The 12,311-nt window shown below is 32.0% G+C and overlaps 2 protein-coding genes across 2 annotated transcripts; one reads left to right on the forward strand and one right to left on the reverse strand.

The window, feature by feature from the left end:
• Positions 1-2,477: 2,477 nt before the first annotated feature.
• On the forward strand, positions 2,478-5,916 carry LOC120348550 (uncharacterized). The gene is made up of 6 exons (XM_039418708.2): positions 2,478-2,642; positions 3,671-3,807; positions 4,562-4,638; positions 4,874-4,951; positions 5,270-5,356; positions 5,587-5,916. The coding sequence occupies exons 1-6, from the start codon at positions 2,529-2,531 to the stop codon at positions 5,742-5,744; spliced, it is 651 nt and encodes a 216-aa protein (XP_039274642.2). The 5' UTR covers positions 2,478-2,528; the 3' UTR covers positions 5,745-5,916.
• A 2,813-nt stretch (positions 5,917-8,729) lies between these two features.
• Positions 8,730-11,860, reverse strand: LOC120348435 (uncharacterized). Its single transcript, XM_039418551.2, has 6 exons — positions 11,588-11,860; positions 10,834-10,970; positions 9,997-10,073; positions 9,662-9,739; positions 9,223-9,309; positions 8,730-8,965 (listed from the first exon to the last, which is right to left on the reverse strand). Exons 1-6 carry the CDS (start codon positions 11,693-11,695, stop codon positions 8,814-8,816), a joined length of 639 nt encoding a protein of 212 aa, XP_039274485.2. The 5' UTR covers positions 11,696-11,860; the 3' UTR covers positions 8,730-8,813.
• Positions 11,861-12,311: the final 451 nt, after the last annotated feature.

The raw sequence follows: 12,311 nt of genomic DNA on the forward strand, positions 1-12,311 counted from the left end.
AACGTTTTCAATGCAAATAGAACAGTTATGAATCTAAATACAAAATGCATTATTATCATACTCAAAGAATTTATAATATATATAATAATCTGCAAATTGAATCTCACCCCTACAAGCAAATCAGTAAGTGAAAGATTCAGAAGCAACATTCTGTTTATCACTTCATTTGTTTTCAATGATTGTCTCTGGTGAATTAAGCCACGAATTCTTGATCCAGCAACTATAAGGTTCCCCAATATGACGATGCCACCTACAGATACAAAAAATCAGTGTTAGCAGTTGATAATTCTATATTTATTTGATAACACATGATGCATGGTGTGTTTTAATATCATGTTGCTTCTATTATGGATATTTAAAATACAACTATCAAATTTTCACGCGTTGTTGGCCCAACGAGTTCTTCTAACGCTTGTGCATTTGTTTGCTGCACAGGATTTTAATGATCTTTCTCAATATATTTGAATTGTAATTGTTCCCCATTGTATTGCCCTTTAAACATTAAAAATATTATACTTATAAAAAATCTGTTTTAGTGTGGACTCGCCAATAACTTGCTAATCCAAGATATCACGAGCAAAGAAGTGTTTTTTTATTAAAGACATCGTGTCAGAGAAGGCACTTGTGATACACTCCTCCAAATTTTCATCGTTTCCACTCTGACAATCTTCACTGCCGTCACAAACCTTGTAAACGAATATTGAAAATACATCAATCAAATTTAACATAATATATATTTTGCAGACCAAATTTTACTAGATGGAAATTTTATTACGTGATATTTATCTGATCTGCTAAACTTGAAGTATTCCAAATGACTTCAATGCATCGAAGTTAGACTTGCATCTCCATGTGGTTGCTTAACAATATCAAGCAACTTTCGCCGCTGTTTATTCATGCGAACTAGATAGCAAAGCTCAAATATGTGGTAGTAGCCACAAAATCTATCAAATATTTCACAATACCGGTACGATTCCGTCGGTTTCCCGACTTCGACTGCCATTAGAACGCAACGAACGCGAACGCGGAACTGCCACAGTGTGCGCATTGTTAAATTTTGATGACGTCATTGCAATAAAATTCTCGTTGAAATTGAATCCCATAAATCCCACAGTGATTTTCAAAATGAATCAAAGTTATAGACGTCTAGCTGCATACAAAAATATTTTATCACTGAAAATTTCAAATCAATTGATCCTATAGTAAAAGGGAAAAGCGATTTTTTTCACAACAACAAGAAAAAGAAGAATACTAACGACAAAAACAACAATATAATCTATAGATCGATTTCAAGTCCAACAAGGAGGCATATATTAGTTTTTTTGGTGAATATAGGCATACGTGAAGAAATTAAACAAAAAATATTAAGAACGATAATTTTCTAGCAATTTCATCCATCAATTTTTTCTGCAAAAACGATCTCCTTCACAACAACTATAACAACAATTTAGCAAAATGATCAATAGAGCCATTTGGTGTCCAATAAAAAGTTAAGATAAATATAGAAACAACTGGTATATTTCAGAATGGTGTAAAAGATTTATTTTTCACATTTGCGTGAAGACTTTTTGCTGTGAATGCTCGCCTGAATGTTTACAGTTGGTATTGATAATGTAGAATACGGCTTCAAATTTCTCGGAATAGAGCCGCATCATTTTAGGACGATAACAAAACGTTTTTTTGCGTTGCGTCTTCCGTGGGCGTTTTTATTATATGTCAGCTTCAAGTTCACGGATTTCATATTGACTGGAAAAGTACTGAGATAAATTTTGTGCTTTTCGTTTATCTGGCCGTGGTCGTTTGCTGGGAGGCATCCACAGCTTGGGCGGGTATTTGTCCAAATGCAACGGTGGGACAAGTCATTAACTCGAAAAATATATAGTTTATACCACTATTTAATACGCGAGAAAAACTCACTTTCCTTGTGTTTACTTTCAATAAGTATATAAGTCTACAAAAAGTTATTTAAATGCAATAGGACTTTTTTTTATTACAAAATAGAATGTGACTAGTGGCTAATGATTTTTTTTTTAAATTACTTTGATTCGTGATGACTGAGTCACTTGCACCTTAACCAAAACTTTGTTTTGGAACATATTTGAATTAGCGTGTATATAAGAAGAATCATTGGCAAATATTTTTAAATCACTATTTTTATGAAGAAAATTGTAAAATCTGTATCATGTCTCAGATTGTTCGTATGCGTTTGATGACAGCATCTACGTCAATGATAAAGGCATTATTTGACACGTGCTACTACTTACAATTGTTGCAAACCGGCGCTTATCACAGCGATAATATATCTGCATTCTGGCATTACTTGAGTAATGCCCACTTGAATTGTTGGGGCACAGGCGAAATTTAAAAATGCTTGTTAACTTTTTTTTATTTTATATCGATACAGCAGATCGTGCTCTTGTTTCCGACAGAATGCAGATATTTTGTCTCATATTCAAGCTACAGTCTGTATAACTGTCTCGAATGTAAGCAAAGCTTCTCATTCCAGTTTGATTTAGTGAAGCACCAAGATGAAAATGAAGAGGCTTCTTTGTCTAACTCTGGCTGTTTGGTTCGAAATATCTGCAACTGAAGCAAGCATTTGCCCGAACGCAACTGATGGTCAAGTCATTGATTGGGAAAAGGTAGTCTACATGTTTCTTTTACAGTCATTTTATACTTATATAATACCGTCATAAATACGATCTAATAGGTATTCAATCTATGATATTCACTTCAAAAAATAAATAAAAATGTCTTTCACTAATGAAACAACGAAACATTTTTTTTTCACGAAGCAGATTCATCTGGTACTACGTCTAGTTTTAGGGTATTATATTAGGGTATTCACTATCAAAGACTTTATTAATCTATTATAATAAATTCGTATCACTCTACCTTTTTGTAGCAATATCCTGGTCATGTCTCTTGGTAGATAGTATTAAACTAAGCATTTAATACATCTAAGTCATAAATGTTCTGTTTGCAAATGAGTTTGAAAAAAAATAAAAAATACTAAATCTCGAGCCAAAAACCACTAATTTAGAATACTTAACCCAACCCAATTTGTTCTAATTTGAATGAAACATTAAATTTGAAATGTTCCTGACAATTTTTATCTATCTTGTTGAACACGTCAGTGTACATAACGATCGTTTTCAATATGATGTAGTTGTTGTTGGTATTATTCTTCCCTTCCGTCATGATGAAATCGCTTTTCTCTTGGAATACTGGACCAATTGCTTCGGAAATTTCAGTAGTTGAATATTGATTTTTTTGCCTGAAGGCTATTACTTTTATTTATTTCAAACATTTTTGTGTACTTTAAGAGATTCGTTTTTTGAGTGCGAAGATGAGATCAGAATAAAAAAAGCGGCACCTTGTGGCGATTTCGCGTGGACAGCTGAGAAGCGAACGTAATTCTCGCTTCGCTAAGATTTGTTTGTGGGGAACGGTGATCTGCGCGTTACCGGTAACTGGTGTTATAGTATAGTGTGACTCGGATCGCTTGTGTTACTACACTAATGAGTTAGACGTGTCCATATATTTAAGCATAGCTCTCTTGTATTTATTGTGCCTATTAATTTGTGTTTGTGTTTTTCTTATTGACATTCGGTCTGGAGTAATAAACTAATTAAAATAAACTAATTAAATTGAATTCTTTGCATTTTAGTTGGGAAGTTTGAACACATATTGGTATGATGTCATCGACATTCCAAAACCAGCCACCGATGTTGATTGCTGGGATTGGAAAAACATTTACCCCGTGCAGGATGGATTAAAGGCTACATTAGTCCAATACGTTGAAGGGTAAGAAAATCCGCTCATTGTTGACCAACTGCTGCTTGTCCATGAAAAATAATAGGTTCTATATGCAGATGATACTTGTACCAAATGCAAAGTTTAATGACAAATTATATAGATGTAAGCTATCCCAAAATATTTTTATGCATGGATCATATAACATTAACTTTTCACTTGTATAGTTGATCATTTTTGGTGATGTTTTGCATCAACCAGAATTTTATAGAATACCATAGATATGGTTTTTCCGAACAATATAAATCCAAGTACATCCTTTGATAATTTAATACCTTGGAATTGTTAATGGAGTTTCTGTGAAAAGTAAGGGGTGTCGGCAATTGGTTTATTTCAGTATGGTAAATTGAATTTATAATAAACAAGAAGAGCGTCGGATTTTTACACAATTTCCAATTGCGCATTACTTCAATCTGGTGTAATGGAATTTCTGTGAAAAGTAATAGGTGGCAGCGCATTGTATTTGGAAATTGGTTTTATTAATTATAAATAATTTTGAAATTTTTTGGAAATAATAAGGGTATTATGTTGCTGTACTTTGGTCAATAGTGTAATCCCCCAAAAAAGAGGAAGAAATTTCTGCAGGTATTGATGGAGTCATGATGGAATTATATTATTTGATAATAACGTTTTTGTAAAAATCGCGTTTTAAAAATATCGCGGCAGCGATTCCAATGAATTTGGGAAACCTGAAAAAGATTTTAAAATCCCTTTTTAGTGTTTATTAATAATCTTTATGTAACAGCGGTACAGGCAAACATCTGATGAATGCACACCTTATATTGAATGAGGATGGCTCCTACACCTGGAATATTAAAAACAGTGAGCTTTTTTTTTTCAAACTGTTGAACACCCATATTACAAAATATTGGCTATGAAAGATAAAATTGCCTAAATTTTAGGAAATTGATGAAAAAAAAGTCATGGGAAAACATAAAATAATCGACTTTTCCAACGTATAATTTTAATCAAAACTACTTAGAAGTGTTTAAACGAAAAAAATTAATTAGAGAAATACTGGTATGTATTATTAATTTCACATATATTTTTTTTTTAGAAAATCTTTTCAGAAAAAAGACTAGAAAGGCTCTGCGGCATAAAATTAACGATCAAATGATTGAAAACATAGATGCCCGTACGTCTGACAAAAAACTTATTATTTTATTGCTGTCATATATTATTCAAGTAGCTTTTCAATAGATTGCCGGTTATATAGATAATACCGCTGCTATAGTAATATCATGAGTCAAAGTGTATTGGAGTTGGAGAAAAGCTGGAAAATCCATATTTGAATATTCCATCAAATTATCGAAGATATAAAAAGGTCGCACAAACTAGATGTAACCGTGTTTTTGTACCTGACCACTCAAATGTTTTTGTTACCATGGGTATTTCAGGAATTTCTTGTATTGTATTTGCACCTATTTAAAACCACTCATATGTTATTCTTCAGAAGCGGACCTAATTTTCAAGCTGAAATTCTGGTTTATGACTGATTACGAAAACTACTTCATATTAGGAGCCTGCGCTGCGGGAGAAGGTATATATATTTTTTTTCATTGTCAATTGCAAACGCAAGTAAATCTATGAAAGTATTTATCTATATATCTACAATAGTTACACTTACATATTACCTAGGCACATCAATATTATTTTTACAAAAAGTTTTGCCTATTACTAATTACTAGTACTACTAATTACGCAGCATATTTTTTCTGAAACAAATATCAAATTTCAAACTTTTTATTTGCAAATAATGCTCTATTTCAGACCATATTTTTGGCTCGTATATAAAATCCAACAAAAAAAATCCGCCTCTTTCCGATGTACTTGATGTCTGGAACAGATTTTCTGATCTTGAGGAGTCACCACAAGTCTACTTGAAGACAGCTTGCATTAATAGAGATCCTGATTTTTTTAATTATTGAAAGTGTGTTTTATTTCTTGATTTCAACAATTGACTAACAGAAAATATCACACATGACGCAGTAATATTTATACAAAATGAAATATTTGACCAGTTTTAAATTTAGTATTTAGTTCTAAATATATTTGGTATTATGCTTGACTTTCATGTATCTATATTATAATATAATATTGTTGCATCTATATGATGAGTCAATGTTATAACATCAAAAGAAATCTTGACAGGCTGAAGACCCAGAAGCATTTATTGTAACAAGAGAGAAATTTGTGGATACGAAAGTTCACAACCGCAATCCCGGTATAGCCCATATGCGACTCATATGAGAATGTGTTTTTGAGCACTGAGTTTGCAAATTTAACAGAAAAATAAATGTGACATTAATGAAACAGCAGAAATTGAATTTTGGCGAATTATTGAGACTCGTAAAACTGAAAAGTATTTCATCTGGGAATTTTTAATGGCTTGGTGCATTAATTACACAGAATAGCAACTATCCAAAAAGTTGCATCAACAACAACAACGTTTAACTATGTTTTGGTCACTTTGTGTTAAAGTGAACATGACCGCCAATGTACAGTTTTCATAGGTAACAGGGCATTGGGAGAATGCCATGGAGTAGTGTCCTCTATGAAAAGAGTCACTTCATAAACTAGGGTTTTGATTTATTCAAAAACTTGATCAGGTCAAAAGTATTGAAAAGAACTCAAATTATTTCCTAGTAATAAATATGTTCACGTTCAGGGTGGGCCATGAAATCAGAAAACTATACGAACATAGAAATTTATGTTTCAATGATCACATTTCTTATAACAGAAAATGTTGAAGCTGTTTTGTTTATGTTGCTCTTATTTTTCACGCATGAGATGGCCTTATGGGAAATGTGATCACCCAGAGAAATTTGCATTTTTTCTTTTAAATTTTGTTGTTATCTTTAATTGTAGACGTGTGCAGTTTTAAGGATAGAATATTTTTTTTATTTTTTTATATATTTTTATCCTGATAAACATGGTCAAGATTTTTGATAATCGGTCATTGAAATGTTAATGGGCTATACCATGACATCCGTGGGTGCAAATGTCTGTAGCCACTATACGGTATTCAGTGAACTGTCACTGTTTTGTTCCATGCTTTCATTTTGTTAATTAATTTAATAACTTTTTTATATTGTTAAAGTTCATTGCGTAATAAGTGATGAAATAAATAGTCGATTGTGTACCATACGATAATATTCAAGTCTTTTTCAAGTATATATATACTATTGAATGTTGGTATCAATTATAAAATATTTATACAATATTATACAATTTTTTTGAAAATCTTTGGTTGTTTTGATTTATTCCATTGTACATGTCCGGTTTAAAACAATACATGACCTCTCAAAATCCCAAAGTGTTCGTAATGACTTTAACAACTCTTATGAAAAATGATCAAAGGTCGTTCTAGGACTTATATTCAACGTATTGTACTAATGTAGCCTTTAATTCATCTCGCACGGGATAAATGTTTTTCCAATCCCAGCAATTAATATCAGTAGGTGGTTGTGGAATGTCAATGACATCATACCAATAAGGGTTCAAACTTCCCAACTAAAATGCAAATTGGTTTATTTGAATTAGTTTAATACTCTAGTCCGAATGTTAATATGAAAAGCAAAAATAACCACTGAAACAGGACACCGCTATATTTCAGATATCTTTTTTCAAACTGTGTAGCTACTTGAGAGATAAAATACGATCTTTTTGGACCTGGAAGCGTATGTATATACATCTTGCACGATAGTTAAATAGTGTTTAAAACTTATAGGAACAAGGCCATTTTCATGCCGATACATAAACATTGCTAATTCAATGTATGAATTCCACATAGCTGTAAGATATTTAACTGACGATACGGCTGGAAATTGGTTATGTGAGTTCTTTCTGAAAATGTCATACACCTTAAAACTTTATTTTGCAAAAATTGTATTGGCTGAAATAGAGACTTATTTATCGACCCCCAGCTAAGTATATCATACTGTAATCAAGAGTGAAATAAACTATAGTAGACTAATTTGAGTGTTTTGGAAATATACCTCAGTCTGTAAAATATTCCAACAGTTAGCGATAATTTCAAACAATTACAAGCAAATTATTAATGTTAGAAATAGACCTAAATGTAGCTGTGCACCTGGTGACTGAGCTATCAAGTACTCTACGAGTGATATTCCTTCTCATAACTAGTAAGCATGTATGTGTGTAATATTTGGTGGCGATCGACGTGTTGGCCACCCCCTAGATCGATCATAACCGTACATCAACACGAACTGGAAAATGTTTCATTAGAAAATAGGAGAGAAGATTAAGATTTTCCACTGTCGACAACAATGTCTGACAAATATTGCTGGTTATCTAATAATTTGCCAAAATCCAACTTTCGTTATTACACAATTATCTTCTGAATTTGCGAACTCAGGGCTTACACACATTTCTGAATGAGTCGTATGGGTTATACCGGCAATCCGGTTGGTTATTGAACTTTCGGGTTCATACATTTGAGCATTTTTCTCTTGTTGAACACGGAGTCTACTTATGAATCGTTTCGTTATTTTTATTGTTGTTCTTATTCATTACAGAATTGTTGTTATGAAAAGAATCGCCTTTCTCTATGACTAGTAGACCAATTGCTCTGAAATTTTTAGTGGTTAAAGATGGAATTTTTTGCTAGAACGGTATTATTTCTGTGAGCTCTATGAAATTCGTTTTTTTTGTGAGTTATGACGTCATCAAAATATTATCTTAATATTATTCGTGTCCATATATATAAGGCCCTCTTTTTTGATTCAATAAATACTGCTGGGTCTTCGGACTTCAGATTTCTTATCTTGTGATGGTATAACATTTACTTATTATATGAACTCATAAATGAAAGTCAACACATAATGCCAAATTTATTCAAAACGAGAAAAAATAGTAACACTAAATTTAAAACTAGTCATTTATTTTATTTTTGTATAACAATTATTAACCAGTCATGTGTGATATATTACATAGTCAAATTGTTAAAATCGAGAAATAAAACACTCTTTTAATTATTAAAAAAAATCAGGGTCTCTATTAATGCAAGCTGTCTTCAAGTAGACTTGTGGTGACTCATCAAGATCCGAAAATCTGTTCCAGATATCTAGTACACCGGAAACAGGCGGATTTTGTTTGTTTGATTTTATAAACGAGGCATAAATATTGTCTAAAAAATAAAATTATTTGCTGATAAAATGTTTGAAATTACAAATTTGTTTTAGAAATTTATGCTCCGGAATTATTATTAGTAGTAATTAGCAATGTATAAAACTGATTAGAGTTTTAAAATTCGTCTGATGAAAAATTGATCTGCAAAAGTAATATGCAAACGTAGTAACTATTGTAGGTATTTTAGTATTGTAATTTCATATGTTTCTCTAAACTTGCGTTTGCGATTGAAAAAGAAAAGAAAAACAAGTTTACCTTCTCCAGCAGCGCAGGTCCCTACTATGAAATAGTTTTCGTAATCAGTCATGAACCAGAATTTCAGCTTAAAAAGTAAGTCCGCTTCTGAGGAATAAGTATATGAGTTGTTTTAAAATAGGGGAAATACGAAATTTTCAAATAGTCATGGTAACACGAACATTTGCGAGATCAGGTACAAAGCACGGTTACACCTATTTTGTGCGTTCTTTTTATATCTTCGCTAATTCGATGATTTATTCAGATATGACATTCCCAGCTTTTCGTCAACATTTCAACAATTTGAATTATTATATTACTATAGCGGTGATAGTAACTGTATAACCGGCATTTTATTGAAAAGCCACTTGTGTAATTTTTGCAACCAATATATTGAATGATCCTTCTTGTCAAAAAATATATTATGGCAATAAAATAATAAACTGTTTGTCAGACTTACGGACGTCTATGTCTTCAATCATTTGATCATTGATTTTGTGGTCCAAGGCCTTTTTCGTCTTTTTTCTGAAACGTCTTTCTAAAAAATAAAATGTATTGATGCATTCTTTTGCGCCATGTTGAGTATCACTATAGCTGCCGCTTACATAGTGTTATATCTCTCATTAAATATGTTTAAACACTTCCAAGTAGTTGTGAATTGTAATAACACGTTGATAAAGTTGATTAATGTATGTTTTCTAGTGAATTATTATTGTTCATTGATTTCCTAAAATTTAGTTTCACAGTCGATATTTCATAATATATGTGTTTACCAGTTTAAACAAATATGCTCACTGTTTTTAATATCCCAACTATAGGATCCATCCTCATTCAATATAAAATGCACTTTCATCTGATGTTTGCCTGTACCGCTGTTACGTAAAGAATATTAATAAATCTTAAAATGTATCCTAAAGCAGTTATTGAAATTTTCCAATTATATTCGTGTTTTATTTTTTCATGATGGATGTACACGATATCCTTAATTTTTTTTTTTAAAGACAGCGATTCAATATTATAAATCCATCATAACTCATACAAAAGCAAGCAATTAACAAATATTATGAGTTGTGACCTTTGTACTCGTATACATTTCCTCCTATTTTTCGTGTAACACAATTGACTAACGTACAGCAACCCAATAGCTTTATTATTTCCAAGAAACTTTAACAATATTCATATTTAATAAAACCAATTGCCAAATACAAGACCTTGTCAATCATTACTTTTCATGGAAATTCTATTACATTAGATTTGGGTAATGTGTAATTGGAAATTGTGTAACAATCCGCTGTTCTTTTTATTTATTATACATTCCATTTATGTCCATACTGAAATAACCAATTGCTGGAACCCTTTACTTTTCACAGAAACTTCATTAACAATTCCAAGGTAATATATAATCAAAGGTCGTTCTCGCATTTATATTGCTCAAAAAAACATATCTATATTATTCAATAATTTAAGGTTAATGAAAATTTTATATGACCAATACAGGAAACGTTTCGGGATAGTTCACAACTATATAATTCGTGATTAAACTTCGCATTTGGTTCGTGTATCATCTGCATATAGCAACTATTATTCTTATCGACAAGAAGCGGTTGGTCAAAAATGTGTGGATTATCTTACCCTTCAACGTATTGGACTAATGTAGCCCTTAAGCCATCTTGCACGGGGTAAATGTGTTTCCAATCCCAGCAATCAACATCGGTGGCTGGTTTTGGAATGTCGATGACATCATACCAATAGGTGTTCGAACTTCCCAACTAAAATGCAAAAATTTCAATTAGTTTATTACTTTAGAGTTTAGACCAAATGTCAATGAAAAACAAAAACACAAATAAAAAGGCCCAATAAATATTAGAGCGATAATAATTGTCACGAATATTACAAATTTCATGTGTTATTCAAAAGAAAAAAATTGAAAGTCTTCTTTCATGTACGTTAGGTAAATTATTTTAAATTAGTCGTTTTTGGCTCGATATTTATACTTTTTATATCAAACTCAATTCCAATAACAATTTTTTTTTCAATCCAACATTTATTGCTTAGGTGTAATAAATTATTAGTTTGATACTATCTAACACGAGACAGAATCGAGATATTACAACACAAAAGTAGAGTAGCAGGGTTTTAATAAAGGAGATTGAAAACGGTCTTATAGTGAATATTGTATTACAATGGCATAACTAGGCGTAGTACTGATTAAATTTGCTTGTGAAAAAAATGTTTTGTTGTTTTTTCAGCGAAAAGGACCTTGTATTTGTTTCCTGGAGAGATTCAAGCAATTATCGTAGAGTAAATACTTTTTAGATACTAGTTCTGACAGTAGGCATATCATGGATGTATGGGAGTATGAAATAACTAAAAAATATAAAGGTACCTTCTCCCAATCAATGACTTGACCATCAGTTGCGTTCGGACAGAGGCTTGCTTCTGTGGTAGATGTCTGAAACCAAACAGTCAGAATTAGAACAAGAAGAGTCTTCATTTTCACCTTGATACTTTGTAGAATCAAACTTGAGTGAGACGCTTTGCCTACATTCGTGTCATTTATACTGACTGTAGCTTGAATAAGACACAAACATCCGCGTTTTCTCGGAAACAAGGGCACGCCACGCTGTATCGATATTCCAACAATGAGTCAACAAGCGTTTGCAAATTGCGCCTGTGCCACAACAACCCGAACACACGCTCAAGTAATGAATATACTACGTCATTGTCATAAGCGCCAGTTTGCAACACTTGTAAATAGTGACAAGTGTAAAATAAAGCCTTTATCATTGACGTAGATGTTGTCATCAAAATCATAAACCTTTAATTGAACAAAAAACTTTAAACATTTAGATTTTACAACTTTCTTCATGATGATGATTTTAAATATTTGCCAATGCACACGAGAATTAGACTCTCTATATAAATGTGCAAATTCAAATATGTTTCAAATATAATTTCGGCTGACTCCTCAACATTTAGACAAGAAAGCGATGCAAAAATACAAGAAAAGACAAGCAAGAAAGCCAAAACGAAGTAGTACATGTATGCAATCTTTCACGGTACACATCACGACCTTGCCGGACCACCAAATTGCAACGAACAAGGAAACG

Source organism: Styela clava, chromosome 1 (genome assembly GCF_964204865.1).
Source record: "Styela clava chromosome 1, kaStyClav1.hap1.2, whole genome shotgun sequence".
Lineage (NCBI taxonomy): Eukaryota > Metazoa > Chordata > Ascidiacea > Stolidobranchia > Styelidae > Styela > Styela clava.

Bases quoted from the DNA above. Each gene is read 5' to 3' on its own strand.
- LOC120348550 (XM_039418708.2), top strand. From the start codon at position 2,529: ATGAAAATGAAGAGGCTTCTTTGTCTAACTCTGGCTGTTTGGTTCGAA. The intron at 2,643-3,670 runs GTAGTCTACATG...TTTGCATTTTAG, and splicing joins AAGTCATTGATTGGGAAAAG to TTGGGAAGTTTGAACACATA. The intron at 4,639-4,873 runs GTGAGCTTTTTT...TTTTTTTTTTAG, and splicing joins CACCTGGAATATTAAAAACA to AAAATCTTTTCAGAAAAAAG.
- LOC120348435 (XM_039418551.2), bottom strand. From the start codon at position 11,695: ATGAAGACTCTTCTTGTTCTAATTCTGACTGTTTGGTTTCAGACATCT. The intron at 10,971-11,587 runs GTACCTTTATAT...TTTGCATTTTAG, and splicing joins AAGTCATTGATTGGGAGAAG to TTGGGAAGTTCGAACACCTA. The intron at 8,966-9,222 runs GTAAACTTGTTT...TTTATTTTTTAG, and splicing joins GACCTGCGCTGCTGGAGAAG to ACAATATTTATGCCTCGTTT.